This window comes from Ptiloglossa arizonensis, chromosome 5 (assembly GCF_051014685.1).
Source record: "Ptiloglossa arizonensis isolate GNS036 chromosome 5, iyPtiAriz1_principal, whole genome shotgun sequence".
Classification (NCBI taxonomy): domain Eukaryota; kingdom Metazoa; phylum Arthropoda; class Insecta; order Hymenoptera; family Colletidae; genus Ptiloglossa; species Ptiloglossa arizonensis.
The window spans coordinates 16,413,024-16,436,287 of NC_135052.1; the positions used below are offsets into that span (position 1 = coordinate 16,413,024).

At 29.2% G+C, this 23,264-nt stretch overlaps 1 protein-coding gene and 1 long non-coding RNA gene across 3 annotated transcripts; one reads left to right on the forward strand and one right to left on the reverse strand.

The window, feature by feature from the left end:
* The first annotated feature begins 353 nt into the window (after window positions 1-353).
* T48 (FU domain-containing protein T48) lies at window positions 354-20,929 on the forward strand. The gene is made up of 5 exons (XM_076311598.1): window positions 354-556; window positions 19,016-19,340; window positions 19,428-19,580; window positions 19,654-19,798; window positions 20,067-20,929. The coding sequence occupies exons 1-5, from the start codon at window positions 469-471 to the stop codon at window positions 20,679-20,681; spliced, it is 1,326 nt and encodes a 441-aa protein (XP_076167713.1). The 5' UTR covers window positions 354-468; the 3' UTR covers window positions 20,682-20,929.
* On the reverse strand, window positions 5,235-8,691 carry LOC143147350 (uncharacterized). Of its 2 annotated transcripts, none has more exons than XR_012992242.1 (3): window positions 8,474-8,691; window positions 6,149-6,278; window positions 5,235-5,708 (listed from the first exon to the last, which is right to left on the reverse strand). It is a non-coding gene; the product is annotated as an uncharacterized LOC143147350 (long non-coding RNA). The 2 variants fall into 2 exon arrangements; XR_012992241.1 differs by having other exon boundaries at window positions 6,149-6,288.
* Window positions 20,930-23,264: the final 2,335 nt, after the last annotated feature.

Consider the following 23,264-nt stretch of genomic DNA (forward strand, 5'->3'; position numbering starts at 1 on the left):
GTTTTGGTTATAAATGGTTTTAGTCCAGATAATGATTTGTTTTTATACGAAGCATAAATAAAAAGGACTATTACCATAATCATATGGTTGCGAAATAATTAGAAAAAATAAATGTATATTTGTTTTGTATCTTCAAATTAAAGTTTGTGAAACTAAATTTGTTTTATTTATAATAAAGTAAAATTTGAATGTAAGAATGAAATCGTACATCGCGCTCAATGCGCCATCTTGAAATTTAAAATAAGGTATGCAACGTTGTGAGTCTTATCTCTAATATATCAATGGTTTTAATCTTCACATTACTGGTTAGGGAATAAAAAGTCTTCCCACTTTCTAGTAGAATCTGCATCTTCAGTATGCTACCGACTGCCGTGAGAGATGGATGTGATATCGAGTGACTGAATGATTGTTAAGTTTTCATGAAGTTTTGTGACTTTTGTGGCGACATAGGAATTATGTCGACTCAAAATGGGTAATTTATCAACTGTAGTGAAGTTTAGTGCAGCACTCTTCTCCTGTCTTGTGGATTATGCGTGGGCCGAAAACGAATTACGAGGTAATAAAAATGAACTATATTGTGTTATGGTACTCTGTACGTTAGATACACGTGGTTAGTTTGATTTATCAAATCTTTTTATTATTTCCTGTCATTTGTTATTTCTGGTGTTATTATGCGCTAACTCTTATATGTTTATGGTTCTGTTTCTTTCATAATATGCAGGTCAATAAGTTTTAACAACACGAACATGTTTTGTTAACAGTAGGCATACACGTTTATAATTAATTTTTACTATATAACTTTTTAACTGCATAATTTTCATTAGTACTTATCAATTATAGTTGTTGACATATGCTTCCCTTGTCTTCCAAATATTAATAATAATTCAATTTCTAATAATACATTACACATTTAAATTAATTGTGACTACATTATATACTTATAATTCTATAAATGTGTGAATCGAGAAATAGAAATAATAACGTACATTGTAATTCGAATATATTGGAAATGCTTTTTAAATTTAAATTTTTAGTGTCACAACAGAATATTATTCCAACATATGATGTAATTTAAATCTTCGATATTAAGTAAAAAAATTTACATAATTTTTCATTGTAGACCTAATGTTTCTATTCAATTTTAATTATCAGACGAGAATCGTATGTCACCCAAGTTTGATGTATGACAATAAAACACATACGGCCGTTAAAGTGTTACACAAAATTTAAAACCTCGCATTATATTGTATAATTTGCAATTAAGCGCCTTGAATTTACAAGATACTCTATGTGATAAATCGCAAGATGTTACTAGTCGTAAAAAGAGTATGTTTCCTCGAAGTATATTTCGTCACTGTATGAAACGCATCATTGTGACTGACATGACAGCAAGATCATCTTAAAGCTAATTGGTCTTCAATGCTTACGAGTTCGTATGTGCATGATACTAGAAATCCTCTTTTGGTATCAGTTGTGTTCCCGTCGTGAGTTTTGTATTAAATGATTTTTGTAACAGTTGTCGAGGAATAATATCAAAGTAACAATTTCAGTACAGTTTACTTTCGATGTATTAAAATTTAAAAAAAATTTAGATTATACAACTTTTTGATAAAGTTTATGCAATTTATACATTATTATATAACATATAATATTATATATATATTATAAATTATAATTACAGTGTATGAAAGAGACAGTATTCTATATTTAATTGACTATTTTATGAAATATTTGTGTAAATATTTATGAATTTCAAAACTCTTATATACTAAATATATCTTATATGCTGTAAAAAATAAATTGATATAAAGTAGCGTTATTTAATAAAATATAACAATTAGAAAAAAAAGCTTTCAAACTTTATTTTTATTAATTTCTTTAAAAAAGCGAAAATTTTTTTTGTATTTATTGATTTGCCTCAAGTTTTAATGTTTATTTTACTTGTCAACCATTATAGTAGCGATTAAGTTATTTTAATCAAAAATATTTTCAAATTAAATATTTTACATCTTGTTACGTAGATTGACAAATCAAAATTGAGTATATATTTATGGAAATCAAAACGAATTATTACATAGATGAATAAATAGATTTTGGGAATTCATTTAGTGGAGGGCAAAAATAAAATTTTAGACAATAGAATAATGTCGTAAATAAAACTACATACAATTATACATTATTTAAGGATTCATGCGAAAATTATTTTGTCAAGTCGGGGAGATGTTAATAAAATTTTATACAATGGAGTTATGCGACCAATCATGATGAATGAAATGAAGTAGATGTTTGTGACTTGTTTGTGCAAGTGAAAGGAGACAAGAATCGTTTTTGCGTTGTTAGTGCGCGATTGTGTGCGAGCTACTCTAGGTTAGAGAACGCTACCAGCCCTGACTAGGACAGACTACCACTGGACAGAACCGTAGTTGCAAGGGAAAGGTATACTTCTAGGATGGAAATGTCTCTATAAAATCTTCTAGAAGATAATCGTGGCACTTAGAGTTATAGCATATTGTATGATAAATGTCATACATTCTAGGCATTTTTTCGCGTGAAAAGAAACATCTTAGTGATTATTGTTCATTTCGTTCGTATGTACGTACAACGAGGGTAAAAAGTATTTTTGCACCTATTTATTGTCGCTATAAACAGATCCCAGCATATAGATTTGATCGTTTAAACACTAATCTTATGCATAGTATAAAAAGATTGGAATAAATTGATGAAACTTGTTAAACGACATTTAAAAAAATAGAGGTCTAGTGAAAGGCACACGAAAAGTATTTTATACGTGTCGTCGATATAAGCGATATGGTCAATTCCTAGAAACGTACTCCTGTGACACGAAATTTGAAACCCTTGTTTTGGCTACTGAACACAGTAATTGATACGAGATAATGTAAAAAAAAGGAGAAAAGATTTGATTGATAGTTTTTCTTTTGTTTGCTGCATAGTTACATCTACATTTCTTCACGTTTTACTCAATGTACTATTTTATTATATCTCTCATATGAGTTACATGCTAGCTAAGTGAAGGTGTTGGTTATTGACATCATGTAACTATTTCAATATATACAGGTATAGTTCTAGAAACTGGGATTGATGTAGTTATTTTTTGAATGAAGCCACATTTCTGTTTTGGGTCCCGATCAAACGGGGCTCCCAAAAACCAATATTGCAAAAACGCGTCAATGTTATTTGTATATTATATGTGTCGAAGAAGATTTTTCTTGGACAAAAAAACAAAATTATAATGAACTGATACATAATTTCTCAATTCAAAACTACGTAATAAGCATTTAAAGTAGTAAAAATACTTATTAAATCAGCTGCAGGTATGCGTATAATTTTTAAATTATTGTTCATTTTGTTATCTTAGCAAAATGAATTTGAATTTAAAAATGTTCTTTGTTCACAATTCTTTTTGCAATTTGTGCTCTTGTATTTCCGTTACATAAAAGTATCACTCCACATAAAAATATAAAATTAAAATAATTGTCTGATTTTTTTCTTAGGTATTAATCAATTATATATTTATATAGGTAAAAACTTTTTTGCTAATCAGAGTAAGTATATTTTATATTTACATGATCATATACGGCATTATACATCATATTTGTGGAAACTAATAAAAGATTATACGCGCATTTTTAAATATAGAAAAATATGCTAAGGTATAAATGGTTCGAGTAAATTACAGCCAATGTTGTATTATTTGGACGATAGAAGAAATTTAAAAGTTAGCGTAAATAAACAGCGATGAAAAATCTTTAAATGTATTTCCATTAGAAACAAGTAATTACTCCAATACTTTCTTTGCAAGAAGGCTGTGATTTCATGAATTTATCAGTTTTTATCCATCTTTTTTCCTAAGATTGCAGTGGCTATTAATAATTATGTTGAAAGCGAAACTCATGTATGAATACTTAGAACGTCTTTTTATATCGTGTTACAAGTAGAAAGTAGGTACTTAGTATTTATGCCAGTAAGATTACTGGCAATTTCTATCCCAACACTTTTATAGTGCTGAACTGCTCTATACATATATACGTATAACAAATATGTATTTTATTCCATTTTGTGTAATATTGTATATTATTATTTTATATTTTATAAAATAAAAGTTTTAGTATAGTCACAACGCTGGGCGTACGTGTTTACACATTCTTGACCCTTGAAGAAATTTATATTTAATTAACATTGTTTCTTTAAATGTTGTTTATACTTAATTACATTGATACTTCTTCGGGAAACTCAGAAATTTATTTCTAGACATGCCACAATTCTTTATCCATGCAATGCATTCGGGGACATTTTCACGTATATTACGTTCATTCTTCCGTTGCAAAATTGTGTTCTCTATAATTCGCCAACCATGTCCGGGGTTAGCACTATACACTTAGTCTTTTATCGTATGCACGTGTTACGAGCGCATCACTAGATAGTTCGATAAGCGGTAGCATCCTGTGAGCAACTTGCTCAATGTAGTACCATAGCTATCATTTAGATGAAAAGATTACCCAGGGCTTTTTTAATTAGTAGAATTGTACCGTCACCGTCTCATAGTTAATGTTTTGCATGTGCGCTATTCAGAATAGTTAATAATGTTTTAGCGTTGAAAAGTGATGACTTCTCCTTTACACTCACGGTAAATTAACAAAAATTTTATCTGTATTACTCCAGATTGTAATCACGTCTTTTATTTGATTAGAAAGTAATAATCGTTTATTCCTACCTACATTGTTTCATTAAATGTTCTTTCTCATATTTTTAAACAAATATTGATATTGAAGGTGTACTTGGTTTCAAAATATTGATTTTTCATTAAATTTTTTTTGCACCGATGTGGATATTCTAATTAATTCAATTACTGCGAATTGATTTACTTACGGGTACTGTCAAAGTTTTGAACTGATTTGTATTAATATATAATTTACAAGTCAAACTAGATACGTACGTAAAATTGTAATTCTTAATCAATTTTAAAATTCATTTTGTACCTTGATAATGACTATAAAGAATAATTTGATTTATTTACAAACCAAATCTGAAAATTGCTGCAATTTCCATAAGGAAAACAATTTAAGGTTAAAGTTTGTAAAAACTATTTTCCTCGATAACTTTGTAACAACTTTAAAGTAACAATTTTAATTCAAATGAATTTTTGTTTATGTTTTCATTGCACCCCTTATCTTATTTTACTTTTCAATTAACGGAGAGAAGTACCAATACTTGTCAACATTTTTTAATCTTTTATTCAAAAATTCAAGTAATTAATATTTAGGAAGGAAACGATAAAGTTTCCAGTTGTTTGCGGGGAAGAAAGATTATGGAAAAAATTTCACTCTACATTTACACTAGAAACGAGTCAATTCTAACAGGAGTTGTAACAGGTTCGTTAAGTTCAAGCGGTGGAAGGTTGCTTATCTAAAACCATACTCGATCTCGAAGGCACCGTAGGTAAGCGGAATCTAGACTTTTTCGAGTAGCGTACGACGTAGAGAGCTGGTAGTAGAAAGGGAAGTGGGAACGGTAGTATCCACGCCGAACTCCCATTTGATTTTCCAAGGTACCGTTTTCTTCTACGAATCTAGCCCGATCCATGTGTCCAGTGCAGGGCAAACTAACTTGTACCGAACAAGACCCGCATTTTCCACGTATCGACAACTTGGCCTCGCGCTTGGATTTTTTTCCTTCTCACCTACACACAACTGCTTCTAATTGTAAGTTGACCGAATGAACAATACGCACGTTTCAATGTTTATCGGGTTTGCATAAATATAGCAAGTATGTTCAATCACAGTGAATATCGAATGTGTCTTATCGAATATACGATAAACTTGTGTCACAATTTTATATTTCTTGCATACATAATATATCTCTCGTATTATTATTTTCATTTTTTTTTTTTTTTTTTTATACAAAGAGAATGAGAAACTGAGAAATAAAATCAACTACAAAATTAAAATGACAATTACAATATTACGCGTATCTTTCTATTAATTGAGTGAATTGTAAATTTATTGTTAATGTATGTTCCAATTGTTAAAGTATTCAGTAGGAAATCATGTAGCTTGATACATATTTTAAAGAGTACCAGGAACTTATATTGTCCAAAATTAAGTTTTTATAAAGCACATAGCGATCTTACTATCGGCATCCGGTCTGACAACTTCCGCCTTGGCTCTGGTAACTCATCGTCAGCGAAACATCTGCATCCTTCTTCTGTCCCCTCCTTCATCATTTTCTGTTTCTCTTATCCTCGGCTATCTCGTTACCTCCTGTAAAGGACTTTAATTCGATGAGAACAGTTTCGAAATACAATACTCGTGCGATAAAATAAAATATTAGCCTCGAATTTCCGCAAGAACAATCTAACCCTCTACGTGTTCTCTAATCAATCGAATTTCACGAAAATAATTTTTGAATATTACAAATCAATGAAAAAGTTCTTATAAGGTGATAGGGTCACATAAAAGTTAATCAATTGCAAATATTTAATATTTAATTTCTTTATTTAATATAATTCATATTTTATTATAATTAAACCATTGCAATGGACGAAAATAAGTTAATTATAATATTCTAGAATGATGTTCTGTATATATAAAACTTATTATTGGTATTTATCACATTTATAATATATTATAATAAATTTATGAAAATGCAATCAAATATGTAGCAGTTTTCGTTTAATATTATATGTTATCCTTATGGTTTTATTTAATATTGAACATGCTTGAATTTTGGGGCAATCATTCTACTAGATTAATTAATTAATTTTTTAATATTATAATGTCTTTTATAAGGTTTAATTATAATAATAATAAAAAATATTATTAATCTATTATTGAATACTTTTAATAATTTGATAAAATATTATGTCATACTTCAAAAGTAGGGCTCCAATGAAGCTCTATTTTAGATAATATTGGATTTCCGTTAATATTACAGCTTTTTTTAATACTACTTAATTCTTTTAAATGCAATAGATGGTCTTCATCGGCAGAATTTTTGCTTCATACCAATTGTCATTCATTTGGATGAGCATAAAATTTGAATTTACTAACAAATTAAAAATTGTATTTAGAAAAGTAATCACAAATATGAAATTGTATAATGTTTTTCATTAGTGAAAATGATTTCTTTTTTCACTCGTTATTCGTAGAAGTAACAGATACATTTACGTTTCGGTGAAAAACTATTTTTGAATATGTTCTCAATTACAAATAGAAAATATGTATATCTGTAACATTCAAATGCATGCGATTCATACGATTCATGCCTCAAGAAAACTAACCTTGAGATTTACACACTGTTAACGGTTTTCAATGCGTATATGTAGTGGTTCCATGACCGCATAGTTTTCCCACCACGTCGGTAGTAATCTTTTTCTAGTTTACTCAATTTTACAGTTCTTTTTATCGTTTGATTACATTTATTGTAGACTCGAAATCAAATAGAATCGATAATCCGATAAACAACTTCTGGGCTCAATTTTTTTACAAATTTCTTTATTACAGAGTCTGACGAACTCACGTACAACTTTTACTAAGATGATTCCTACAAATGTTTATAAGTATCTAACGCGCAACATACGATCAATATCAGCGGCTTTACCGCCGAAAGAGTTAATATACCCTGTTTGAAAGGCACCTAGTGGGAAGTCCTTGAATTCATTTTCACATCAATCAAATTATAAATGGAAAAGATCGTAAAAGACACTTGATTTCAGTCGTTTCTGTTTATTCTAAGTGAAAATCTAAAGTACATTTTACGGTCACTAATTTCTTTTTTTTAATGGAATAACATAGTTTCTTTTATTTTCTAACAGTGCCTGTTAAAATGAGACACAGTGACCTGTGAGTTCGTCAAGATATTCAAATGGCATAGAAGATCAGTTATAGAGGAAAATATTATATTTCAATAAATAGAAGGAACATTTCGGTAATTTGTCGATTCAGATAGACCCTGGTGATGCATAAGTGTTTAAAATAGTGACCTTCGGTAATGATAATAATAATCGCGCCTGAATTTCCATTAAAAACGTGCCTTATTTTATATTTAATATTTCATTAGTACAACAGTTTGGTCATTGATTTTACCGACACAGTAATAATGCAAATGATAAACATTAACTCGTAGATGGTTGAAGTGAAGCACTAACTTGTAGTGAAACACTGATCTATGTAAATTGTGGAATATTCAAATATACACGTAAAAAGTTTTTTTTTTTTTTTTATTAATGTCATATAAATAGGACACCAGTATGTAATGGGTTAATACCATGTACCTACATTTTGATGTACCAATGTGAACGTTCGAAAACATGAATTCAAATTCGTAAAGTGAAATGTGATTTCATTGTTATGCGGACAACGTTGCTAGGTCACCGGTGCATTTCACGCGACAGTGCACGTCCCTCCTTCGAAACACGTAACGTTCGACGTCTCACATTCTTAGTCAGTTTACTTACATTTCACGGGATCCATGAGTTATAACTGTATATTTCTGGAGGCAGGATAGGTCTTGGCATTAACAAAGTTACGTAATGACTGGTTTTCTCAAGGAACGAATTCTCGGTGTACAGGTCTCTCTGTTCTTCTTATGTACCGACCGTTCGCTCACTCGCTTCGGGATCACGAGTAAATTGCGAAGTACAGTTACTTATTTGTACAAACACGAGAAACTCGAGCGACGATACTGGCCAACTGATACACCACTCGTATCGAACAGTTAACACGTACTAGTAAAAAATTAAGTAACTCGCAGGCGAACGTTCGTATGTTTCCCGATAGCTGTGAAAATAGTGAAAATGCTAACACTATCGATATGGAACAATAATTAGCCAATTTACAATCGATGTAGCGAAATTCTTTTAAAATTATATCGCGGAAAGTCATGTTTTTATAGTACTTTTCTTTAAAACGAACTTCTATTATACGCGCAGTTTTAAACAAAACGTTACTAAATAAAGAAAGTAAACATTACATTTCAAGATGATTTGTCAGCAAAGGCTGTTTTCTAGATCACAAACTTACTTTCTTCGGAGTAATATAATTGAAACAAGAAAGTCGTTAAAAATTGTTTATTTTATGAAATCCAAATTGAAAATAATAGGCGAGAAATGAAAGATGTTTTATAAGTTAAAACATTAGGCATTTAAAAATTATTTTTATAGTATGGAAATCGAACTTTTTAAGGTTTATCAAACTAATCTACAGTATTAACAATTAGAAAAATTTGCTAACATTTTTTCTTCGGAACATTGAGGCTGCAATAGTGTAATATAGTCTATGCAGTCATGCGCATAACATTCAATCGAGAATCGAGGCTGCTTTACTACCATGACGCGATTAGGATTCCAACAGAATTTGGTCACTTCCTGGTACTACCACAATTTCGACAGTGCGGTGACAGAGATTTCTTACAGAAAGTTTCGAAGCATTGTTCAACATAATGCTTCTTTAGATTCATGGAAAAGAAACCGGGAAAGTTCGTTTACTTATTTTCCTTTAATATTTTAAAGCTTTCCATACTTTCAAAAATTTCTTCTTTAATTTGAAAAAATTTTATTTTTAACTTTCATTTTGTCAATTTAATTAATGTATATTGGCAACAATTCGGAGGTTATATGAAATTGAATTAACATATTCTACGTAAAACTATTTTATCTTATATATAATCAACTATATAGCGAGCTAGCAAATTTTGAGACAAAAGAGAAAGAATGTTCTACTATTGCATCTTTAATAAATTTTTTCTATTTTTATAAATAGAATATGAAGGTTTTATACATTTTCAAATGTAGTATTTTACTTTTATATCTGTAAATTAAATTTAAAAAAAATTAATCATGGTTTGTGGTATTAAAATATTTATGATAGAGATAAATGTATAACCTAGGTATAAAAATTAAAAATACTTATTGGGGACGCTTATTCAGTGACCTAATTAAATTATATTCGTGTGAGAAACTAAATGCGTATCAATCCGTTTCTGATGATAATGATCGGATTACTGCGCCCGGATATACCCGTTCTCATGATAATGATCGGTGAAGTGAACTGATTTATCCATTTCTGATGCAAATGCGTTAAGGAACACGATAGATTAAATTATTTTTCGAAATTTTCAATACATTTTAAATTACAAGTGACTACAATTTTTTTATATTATACGCAAGTAGTTGTCGAGATGGATTCAATGGTATACAACACAATAAGTTCAAGGTTACAGGAAACCAGATATGAAAGACAATAACAGGTACAGGATCTTGATACACATTGAAAGCGGTGTTTAATCCTGTAGGTCATTGCTTAATTCTGTTTTTAGTTATGTATCAGGTACTCATTACGTGTTTCATTTATTGCATACAATTTGTCGTTCGAGTTAATTTTCTAAATTTGCCGTCTTTGTAACACATATTAACTAGTTAATTCCTCCATCCGTCTCAATTTATATTCTATTTATCTGTCTACTAGATAACATATAGAGCCTTATTATGTCAATTATTTTCTCATAGAATTACAAACCTATTGTATTCGACACTTTTGTCAAACATATATGAAGCAATTACTGTGTCTTATTTAAAGTCATACTGGTGGCGTTATTAAATTTCTCCCACTTTAGATTTCTATTGTCACACGGTGACTGACGAACTTCCACTTTGCGAAATGGGAACGGATTCCGCAATAAGGAAACGTTTAGGAGAGAACTCGGTTCCTACTTTGTCACTGATGCAGATTGTCGTTCTACATAGCTAAATTGACCGTGGGTATGTGGAAAGCTCTCATACGTGTTTAAATGGCAATTTCTCTTTTATCGATTAACTAAGAAAGGCTTCGGTGTATCACGTATAATCAAAATTAGGTTGTCTGGTAATATTTAAAGTGAATGGTATTTTTAACAGTTCTTTTATTTTTCATAAATGTTGACATTATAAGTGGTAAATGTACCGGGTATGTTTATATGCAGTAAATCAAGCCGGATCTTATATATTTGAGGTACAAAATATAATGTTTCGGAATAATCCACTGTATCATTGTTCTTATGTATCATATTTGCAACACAAACTATACGTATTAAATTTAATTGAAATCAACTATATCTTCCCAAGCATAAGGTTTCGTTTTTGTAAGTCATTTATTACACAGTTCCTGGCGCTGGTCTGTGATTACATCCAAATTACGCAACCACTTGAATTTCTTGCTAGGAATGATAATCGCTTAAAATATAAAGATACGGATCATTCTGCAAGTAGGAAATCTGTAAAATGTAGTTCTATGAACTCGTAGCCTGAAATGTAAAAGGTGACCAGGACTTTCTCCCAATGTTTTACCAGTCGTTACTGCGAATGCACACGGAATACTGGAAAGCGAGTTTCGCGCTATCTATACACATATACATACATCGCGTCATTGGCTAACAACACGAACTGAATCTTTAATTACGAATATTGCTATAAAATATCCCAAAAATCTATGAAATTACAAAGTTTGATTGAAAATACCATTGAAATATTACGATCGATAAGATTTATGAGATTTCGGTTATACTTTTTAATGAACTCTAAACAATTTTAACTGCACTCTTAATTATTTTATTTGTTGTAAGTAGTATTCGTATAAAACGACCGTCATATACATTTTACAAGCGCGTGATTCTTTAAAAATTGCCTCCTCTCTATTCATGAATATTTTCTACGCAAGAATCTTCGTGATTATATTATGTAATAAAAATGAACAATCTAGTTAATTGAGGAATGAATATTTAATTACCGGTAATTTTATTGTACGGACGCGAATGTATAAGCCTCAACTTTCTTTCTCTTTATATTGACCGAGCCCAGTGATTGTTATGTGGCAATATAGTACGTAAACTTATGGGCTTGATGTCAGCGGAACGTAATCGTGGTTCCACATTTAGCAATATGGATTTCCTAACGTGGATCTCAAAGCTGTATTCTTGTGTATGCGTACATACAATGCGCGAGTCGTTAAACATACTTGAAGCATTTAAAGAAGGTCTCTAAAGGCACTGCGCATCGAAAACGCGTTATAATTGCGTTCAACATCGCGCATGTAGAAACGTGACTTAAGATATTGTAGGGTGATGATACTATAAAGCAAAAAATCGATTAAAGTAAATAAATGGGATCTTAATCCTTTAAATGCGAATGTCTATACATACAATATAAAAAAAGTTGCCTCTCTTAGCTAACGCCATATATATATACAATGTTGTGCACGCGCACGCACGCGTGTAGCGGTAGTAGCATCGAATGTTGACTATCGTTTGCGAAAGCTGTTTATGCACAGTCATGACCGAGGTAAGAATTTATCGAAACAGTCAATGTTGAGTAACAATCGACAATTTTACCCATGATTTCACTTTTCATTGGCACTTCTTATCGCAACGACTGAGCGTTCAGCTGAATTATCCCTACAGCTAAAGGGTTAATGTTTATATCTGAGACTACGCTTATTACAATAACAAACTCAAGTTACACTAGACTTCACTCTTTACTCGTTGACTCTCTGACTCTGACTGAACTCTTTGATCACTCCTAGAACATTCATACCCTCGCTCATACGTATACATGTACACTCATCATCTAAAATCACTCGTGAGTTCATTAACCTTCGTTCTCTTTAAATTAATACATGGACGCCCTTGCAAACGTTTGTAATTTTTATCTACATACAGCACGTGACAAAATGATCGCATACATTATATCTTTTCGTTATGCGTAAAATTAGTAGGAATACATATGTGTATAGTACACATCTTCTACATATTGTATTTTGTTATAAAATATAAATATAAAAGAAAATATAAATAGCAGTTGAATAAGAAGAAACTACATAAATCGTTACTTAAATGTTTCATTACCGTTCTTCGTCACGAAGGACTTTAAATTTTAATAAGGTTTTTTTTATTGAAATTATATAATTAATTGATACTTTTTTAACAGTGTATTATCTTTTTTCCTAATCACTTTTTGTTTGGTATTTTATAATGTCACTGCTTCATTTGACAAAATCTATGAACTCGTTATCATTAATATCGTTTAAATAAATAAATATTTTAGGTATCATTTTATCCGTTACTGTAGTTACCTGTTCTACAATGTACGCACGATGAAAGAAGTATATTGAAATTACAGAAACTGTATCCTTGAGTATGGGGTATCAACAATTCAGTGACAAACTTGGAGGGATAGCCGATAATTAATTTTCATATTTAATACTTCATTTCAGCGTACAAAAAACACACTACAAGTGTACGTGAAACATTGCGTATTTCAATTTATTTTAGTGCTAATAATAACAATTTTGTGATAATCACTGTTGAATTATTATGATGAATTCGCTGAATTGTTATTGTAGTTTATTTTACAGTATGTATTTATAGAAAAACTGTTAGCGTGAAACTGCTAGTTTTACGTGTAACGTTGGATGTATTACACTTATCGTATAAATGCGCATGCGCGTCCACTAGTCACGAGCATCTGCTACCCATCCGGCTCTACTTACCAATTGTGCTCGTTAATTTCACGACACTCTGTTCCTTCGTGCTAATTGAGAGTTTTAATAGATTTCATGCGAACCAAAATATCCGAAAAAGAAATATTGTCACGGGCTTGAACAGAAGAAGAATAATTAGTTCTTGACATAACAAAAATATGTCTTCGACATTGTAAAATAATTTAAAGGAAAAGTAAATACTCGTATTAATTCATTCCACGGATAGGTACATAGTTGAAAACAGTAAGTTTCTAAGTGAAAAAGAAAATACCTAATAAGATTTTAATCTAAAATATTTAACAACATGTAAACATTAAACGTCTATTTGTATAAGTAATACAATATTAATTTTTCAATGCGGAATATTCATAATATTTTGTAATCGTACGGTAATAAACGTAAAACAATTAAATCTGTGTCAGATTTTAATTTTACTGTGAGTATACAAAAAATGCCAAGATGTATCATAATAAAACTTTTCTAGTGAAACCGCTGTTCGCAATACTCCTTGACCTGTTTACTCGGCACACCGAATAAAAAATGAAAAATTCGATCTAATTAGTATCGTAAAGAAATTTATTTCATATTTACCACTGCAAGTAATTCAACATTCACATTTACCGATTTCATCTTATATTTCGCATAAGTTTTGCTTTCACAACAGAGTCGTTGCCTTTGCGACATATCGACTTTTCAACGACCTTACAGTGATTCTCAAAAGTATATTGTAATTCAAACATTTATTAATTTAAACAATATTAATATTATAGACACTTCAATGGAAAAATTGAATAACATATCACATGTTACAATATCAATATACAACAGTTTAAAGTTGTAACAACTATGAAGCAAACTACAATATGAACAGAAATAACATTTTAGTTATATAATAATTACACGATATAATACATACAGGTTTTCATTCTATTGAAGTTACGCTTGTCTACACATTCGTAACACTTCTAGATCCACGTTTCAAAATATTAGTATTAAGCTCCACAGTCCAAAAAATGTTTATGAAAGTTTGCGGTGCAGAGTATTTTTGAGTTAAGAATGTTATCGTTCTGGAAAACATTTGCTAAGGATCTACAGACAAAAAATTTGAATCGCCAATCAGTATGAGTATGAAAAATAAGAAGGAACCTTATTTAACCGATTCGTAGATTTATAAAAAAAATGTCCTTAACCATTTCAAAATATTCGAGACTTTCAATCTCAACAGTCTGTGCAAAATGTATTTGAGATTTCTCGAGCTTCGCTCCTTGATTCAAGACGATTTAAGATGATTTCAAATCCTTCGCTACCCGTGCGTTACTTCTCTAAAATATAGTGTAGACTCTAGAGCAAACCTGCACAAGCTAAGCTCTGGAGCTAGAGAGCTTCTCCCACTAGGATTTTACTTACCATATATCTTTTTATTTTTATTAGCAATGGCCGCAGTAGTTGAAACACAAGTGTCTTAAACTAGAATAAAAAATAACATTTACATGATTATTAGCAGCAATTTATTTGTTGTTAAAATAAATTTTCATTTATTTTTTCAATATTTAGATATATCTGTTTTGAAGTGTGTTATCATTTATTATCCGAAGAATAAGTAACTAATTGTTTTAATATTTATTTACTGTTTGTAATCCTGTTTTTAATTTACTGGGTAGCGTAAAATCGTTCTTGTGAAAGTAGAAAACACTTGAAAAGTACAACTGTGTTGAAAGTGGTATGCAAAAATGCTTGTTACCATTTTACGATGAAATCTTTAAGACCACAAAATTACTAGTACAAAAAACTTAGAAAGCGATTTAATTGCAAAACTCAATATTACATTTACACTTGATTATCATCGAATATTCCTTACTGACGAAAGTATACTAATGTTTGCAAGCAAATACATATGTAAAGTATATGTGGTAACTAAACAAAAAGTTTATTTTCCGAACTAAATATTTTCGAAAATTATCGAAATTACATAAACCAATTTCTTGCACTTAATTAAGATGTAATTAAATTGCATTTATTGGATAAAATTTTACTATAAATACTTATAAATAAATTAAAAGCTTTGGAAAGTTTCGTTTCGAAATGAAACGATTGTATTGCTTTAAAGAATTAAATTAAATTGGACTTTATGCGAAAGTCGCCGCCGGCGAGAGCGATCCTTAACGCACGCAGGATCGATTTTCATCCATTAATGAAAATTAAAATTGTTCTGTTTATCATTATATCTTTATAAGAATATTATTAATAGATTGCTGATGTTCTCTCGATGAAAATCGATTCAAATACGACCTCATTTGAACTATGTTTAATTATATAAATGGAATGTGCTGTACGTTGTATCGAATAACGATGAGAATGATAGTACAAGTTCTCACCTACAATTAGTGTCTCAATACTTAATATTTTTTTATTCAAAGAATTTGCATTTTCAAACACTCTTTCATAGGCAATTTTAAATAAGAGTACGCTATATTGAAATCAAATTCAACTGACTACTCAAAACCATTGAGAAATCAATCTTATAATACTCGTTTAATTATTTGGTTGTTCTATCTGTTATTTATCTGCGCAAACCTGCAAACACATGTTGTGACTTTCTCAAACATGCAGACATGTAGCAATATTAGAAGAGAAGAGATAGTTGTATACGTACAATGCTAAAGTTTAGCCAAATATGTTAAAAGCAACCTATATAATATGGCATCAGTATATAACAGTAAACATTATTTTATAGTAATATAAATACAGTAATTTCTTGCTTAAAGATCAATTAACGATAATTAGTGCCGCCAGTTATCTTTACTGAAATAGACCGTTCGATTGGCAAATTTTGTCTGATGAAAATGAGTCTAAACAGAATCTCGGATTATTTTTAATTATAAATTATTCGAATAATTTCTGTTAAACTATTAATTATATATAATTAAATATAATCCGAACAAGATTGTGTTTTATCAACCCATTGATAATGCTCTCGTGTAGAAAGAGACGGTACCATTTTGAAATTTTACCAGTCACTTCTTAAATTCACAGCTGCCGGCTGCTTGAATTAAAGAAACAAAAACATTGATGGAAATGATTCCTTATTGTAAATTTCTAATAGAAATTCTATCTTTAAGCGAGAAATCACTGTATGTCTACAATTTCATATTTAAATAATATGTCATTTTTGAGGATTGGTTCGACGTGTGACGAAGTATATAAAGTATAAAAAGTCTGCTTGTGTACTATTATAAGGGAGACAAACTGGGGGAAGTCGCTTTACTCCCAGGAACTACTTTGGACAGGACTGATGTATACTTTGAGACGGTGCTATCGCAGTTTTGCTGACCTGGAAACATATCTCTTTTAGGGAGAAGCGTCAGGCGTTCCACTTAACCTCGGTAATTAATAAAAAAGAAGAGATAATAAAAAGCATACGTGTTTAAATGAAACTCTTTCGAAAATGTATATTACCCTATGTTGAATAAATTTTGCATATAATAAGTGAATTTCTTTTAAACGAAATTAAGATAAAATACATACATCATTAAACTTTCGCGTTTATTTCTAATAGGAAAGTCTTAATGTAATAAATTTAAACAAATAATATTATTTAATAAAAATACATAAGAGGTATTAATAATTGTATACCTATGCTTCAATTGTTACTAAATGATAATTCTTATGCGTATAGCAACCTTGTATGCTTAAAATGTTCACAAAAATGTATCCAATGAACCTATAATTTTTACTGTATATTATAGTATATTGAATAAATACAGTTTGTAATCAAAATATCTTTCAAAACTTGGCATTACATATTTATGAGAGATATGTTAATGTAACTAACATAATAAGTTAGTTTTTCATAAGCTAGCAGCATTTTTCAGATTACAAATATACATCTATATCTTTATGCTTCCAGATAGAGATAAACACCTATATTTTGAGAATTACAAAAAATGTTGATTTTTATTCATTGAAATAATTTTTAAGACAATGACAATTTATTAAACATGATAAATATTTGCATAAAGCTAAAGTTTCCTGTGCTATAATTTCAATTTTGATTTTAATTTTTTACAGTTTCTTCAGTATTAGTATTCAAAATATTCAAAATTAAATACTTAAACTTATGTATTTCATAAATAAGATTTATAACTGCTATTACATTTTGTAATAAAGCTTTTTAAATTTATAAATTATGCAATCAAATTAAAACCAGTTACACAATTTAATTAAATAACTAATTTATGGAAATAAAATTAACTCATCTCTTAGAAAGCATATAGTAATAATTAAGATTAACGAAAAACTATTTTAAAAGAAGTTTAATAAATAAAATGCAATTTTCTATAGGTGTATGACAATATCATTGTATCAAGAAAGCTTGTTATGCTCAGTATTAACAACATAATCCAAACATTCCTTTTTACATAAAATTGTATGTTTTAATTATGTATTTTTAGAATAGTTTCTTATATATTATGATAAATAATATATTATGGACAAACTTAAGAAGAAAACAATTCATTGGAAGAAATACAATGAATTATAGAAGGGTACATACTGTAACTACTTAGTTAGGCAAAAGAATCATTTATTTCATTAAAAATTTTTCATTCAAACTTTATATCTTCAAATTTGAATAATTGATCATTGAATAAATCCTAATTTGAATAATTGAATTCAACACACAATAGAAAACAAACTAGCATGTTTCTTATGTATATAGTAATAGGCATCTGCAACCTCATATTACCTAATAATTATTGCTCATCTTTTTCAGTATACATATGTATTCAATGAATTATAAGAATTATCATAATTTTTTAATAGAACAACTATATAAAGCATATATAAAGAAAAAATAAAAGGTAAATTGGGAGCACGTAATGTACAGGAAAGAATAGAATACTTAAATAGAAATAGATACATTCAGAAAGGTATAAAGCAATTGCAAAATGAAAACAGAGATGTTTGCAGGTTATTAATACTTAATGATAAGAAGATACAAACATAAGTGTAATATAATAAGATAGAAAGGGCAAAATATAATAATGGTTTAATACAAGGATAATTTTAAGAAACAAGTGAAGAATAATAGTCCAAAATTAATAGTCAGGAGTAAGTGCGGAAATATGAAAATAAGGAATAGGTACTTGATTGAAGAGGACAGAAGAAGACAAATATTATATAACACCAGAACATTAAGTAGAGGACTATGATGAAATAGAAAGAGTAGACTATAGTATAGAAAATTTTTGTTGGAAGTAATTCCAATAGGATGGTCAACTGGTTAGGAGACATAAGTACAGACAGAAAAGCAAAAAAGAAGGTAAATGTATAATTGGTGTGATATTTACAAATCTATTAAGGGCTCTGCCAACATGGTTAAGATATGTATACATGAAGAGTGTTAAATTAGCTTACCGTTACACATGTAATTATTTATTAAAATTTTTAAGCATTTATTGTAAGCAAAGTAAAACATACATTTTTTATAGTTGCAGGATGTATTGAAGGACAAGGAGGATGCAAGAGGTGCAGAGATGACACATGTGCTAGATGTGCGGTACTTTTACATCAGGGAACTTGTGTGGATACATGTCCACCAGGTCATATTGCGGATTGGTCGACTAGAGATGAATACATGGGTAGAATTTGTAAAGAAACTGGGTATATGTTTGGATTCACTGGTAGTCAGGTAGCCATCTTAGTAGGAGTTGTTTCTGGAGCAACTATATGTATCCTTATTATATTATGTGGAGCTATAATTGTGCACAGAAGAAAAAAAAAAACTACTAAGTTTATCCAGCAATTCGAAGACAGGTATATTTCTAATATATAATGCAATTATAATTTATGAAAGAAATAATATTATTTATAAAGAAAAGTGTGTTTTCACTTGTGTTTTAGTGCAGAGAGAAGAGAATTTTTAAAATACCTTGCAACACTTAGAGGAGAAGGCAATACATTTCTTTCTATGCTCAATGATACTAGAAGACAAGTTCGAGAATTATATTATTCAGGAAATAATGGGGATGGTGCTGTTGGAATACAAGCTTATAGGTACAATAATTTGTATATTTAATATAATACTTTAATTTATAAATTCTTTAAATACAGTATATTTAATTTACAGACCAGTTCTACGTGATTTAGCAAGGATACTAGTTCTTATTAATAGAAGAGATGATGAAATACCAGTTCCTCCAGATGATTGGCAGAGACTTTTTTCATGGGCAGAGAGACTCTTGAGACGTTACAAAAGGCACAGTTCTCCTGAAGTAAGTTAAATAATTGATTAAATGTTGATTTTAAAGGAATTCATTTGAAACAGCTTGTTATTTTAAATTTTACTTCTTTTTCACGCAAGTCTTTAAAACATTTTGGTGAGTGATATATTTTGAAAGCATAACTAATGTAGTTACTTTTTTATATGCATAAAAAAGAGTCTGTTAGTTAAAATATTTCATATATCAATAAAAAGTCATTCATTTCATATGAACCTTATAAAATAAGTTATTACACTGAATATATATTTTATACTTTAAGGTGGCTCAACTTGTGACGTTCTTGCAACAATCAACAGTATCTGTTCAAATGAATTCACCGCAGCAAGTAACAATCACACAATCACCTCAGCCATATGAACTGAGAAGCACTCCAACTAATCTGACTACATTCCAAGCAAATGTACCACTTACAACATTTCAAGCAAGTGATAAATCAAGTATAAGTCCTGCAAGTTCCAGTCTTGGATATGTAAAAGACAGTCCTGTAAGTTCCAGTCTTGGCCAAAACAGTTCTGGAGCTTACAATGAAAAACTTAGTCCAAATGGATCTAGTATAGGACAAACAACTCCATTAGTATATGACAACCAAAAACAACTAAAACCTTCAAGTACACATTTTCAAGAACTTGCCATTTCAACTTTTAATCATACTTATAATACTGGTGCAACTTTAACAGAACCAACATGTGCAATAGATGAGTGTGAAGCAAATGGACTTGATCATGAATTAAACCCACAATGGGAATTTCAAAGTACTACAGAGGCTGCTAACTATACTATTCTATCTGATTGGTCACCTGCTCGAGAATACCTCATTGATGACTTCACAATTCTTGGTTTTCGACCACAAGATGAAATTACTACAGAATTGTAAATAACATGTTATAACATGTATAACATGAATATTTCTTTATAGTATTTACTTGTAAAAATAATTTTTTTATTTTACAATATGTATATATCTAATTCGTTGTTAATTTTCCCATAGATTCTAAAGCCCACATGCAAAAGAACCTCCATTATTTGATTTATCTATATAATAGGATAACATGACGATTCGAAAAATAAAATGTTCACTTTTCTTACACATATTATTATATTTTTTGAGAGCAATAGCATGAATACAAATAATAAATGAAGAAAATAATACATATAAATATATACATTTATAAGAATCTATGGGCTTCATATCTTTTTGGTTGCTACATTACGTAAATATTTTTACAGTCTTTGTATTTCAAAATGTACAGTGCAAGTTTTATATTGAATTGTTATGATCAAAATTAATTTTAATCAATATAAAAGAATGTTTTTAGAAAAATAAAAAAATAAAAAACTACAAGAGAACATCTTCACATAATAAAATGTGCAAAGAAGATTAAAATAATGGAGATTCTACTGTATTATAAATTAGTACCTATAAATTCAATGCACCCTCATATCACTAAAGTAACTTATTTGTGTTTAATATATTTTTATAAAATCGCATTTCAGTCATTTTCATAAAATCAAAATTTTAAAATATGTATAATTTTTATATATATGTATAGAAGGTGAAATACCTAAGACTGGAATTTAAAATATCTTCATTGTTTTTGATAATACGGATAAATTATGAAGTATAAAATATTTGATTCAAAAAAGCACATAATATGATAAAAATCACATTTTACGAAGATTACAGTTTTTGAGATATCAAGATCATTTAAGTTCTTTTTTAATGCAACCTGTATTCCCTTAACGCAAATACAGTATAATGACACAATTTTAACGATATCATACATTGTATAATTTTACTACGCAGTAAAAATGGAATGCACAAATCTGCTTTCTTTCTTAAGCAGAAGCATATGCTAGCAAGCATTGCAACATAAAACAGTGATCATCTATGAATCATATTATGTTTTGCAAGATTTAGGAGATATAGATAGAATCCATTAAAAAAAGAGCTTAAGTTTCTTGTGTATATTTATACAGAGAGTTCAAAAAATGTGGGCCTAAATATATAAATTGTGTTAACAAAGTTAAGAAAGTGAAGAAAGTTTATATGAACCCATATTCACAATGTTTTATAAATAAGTTATAAGATATTAAAAGTTTAATATATAAATCGTTCACATTATTTGTAACAAATGTTTAGAAACTTTTTTGTAAGAACTGAAGTTTCCATTCGTGATAACTATCAAATGTTTTTAAGCATTTCTAGTATACAAAAAATATTGTAATTGAATTTTAAATATGTTCTTAGAATTCGTCTGCAATTTTTACCACATTGTTATTAGTCAAATTTTTGTACAGTTACATGGCAAAAACTGAAATCAAGTGACACTAAATTCAATGTGTGTAAAACAACATAAAAAAATTATTGGATTAAAAACTTTTGAATATTTTTTCTAGAATAGCATATAATTTTGTATGTATCACATTCAATGACTCATTTGTTATATGACATGTTCCATCAAATTGGAAAGATTGTTTTGGTGATCTTATCTCAACACATTTGCGTTGGAGTAACTCTAGAACTGATTCAGTCGTAAAGTGGAAAGGTCGAATACAGAACGACGCGTATTTACGTGTTTCGTTTTTGCAAGAAGTTTTCGTAATAACGCGTATTTACGTTTCTCGAACCTAATGTGTTATAAAAATTCATTCATTTTTAAACAAAACATCCTATTAGGTATTATTCATTAGTCATCAATGATACTTGTTCTTGGATTTATGGAAATGTGACGCACCAAACGTTTCCATTCCTTCACTATTATGAAAATTGAATATTCTATTTTATGTAAATAAAGAATAATCGGTAAATAGTATCATTAAAAGGAATGTAGATTCTCTGTTCATTGTTAACTTGATTTATGATATGGCTGCAGTTACTGAATTTTTAAATTTGAATGAATATAACGTTCTTCTTATATATATATTGCCAAATATTAATTTACAATGATAAACATAGTACTTATTCATTGAACATTGATAATTGAGTTTACTTGTACAATCTGTGAAATTTTTTCTTTATATGTTTAATTTAACATTTCCAACTTAAAGTATATCTTCAATTTGAAACTTTTTTGTGCATATTGCTGTTACAAGTCTATTACATCGCATTTTAATAAATTGATAGTTACTTTTGTCTGAGTTAATATCTCATCTAAGGAATTATCAAAGTGATAAGAATAGTTTTGCTAATGGATCATGAATCTCTAATAAAACAGCTAATAAAACATTTCTAAGCTTGGGTTTATATAAACTCTTTTAACTTACTTGACCGATATACTGCATAAATTTGGTCATATATTTTTGGACACCCTATATATATATATATATATATATACATGTATATACATATTTACATATTTACATATATACATATATATATACTCTATAATGTATTTATAATGATACCAAATAATTATAAATGTTTTATGTTGATATTTTTTTATTTAATTTCGATATT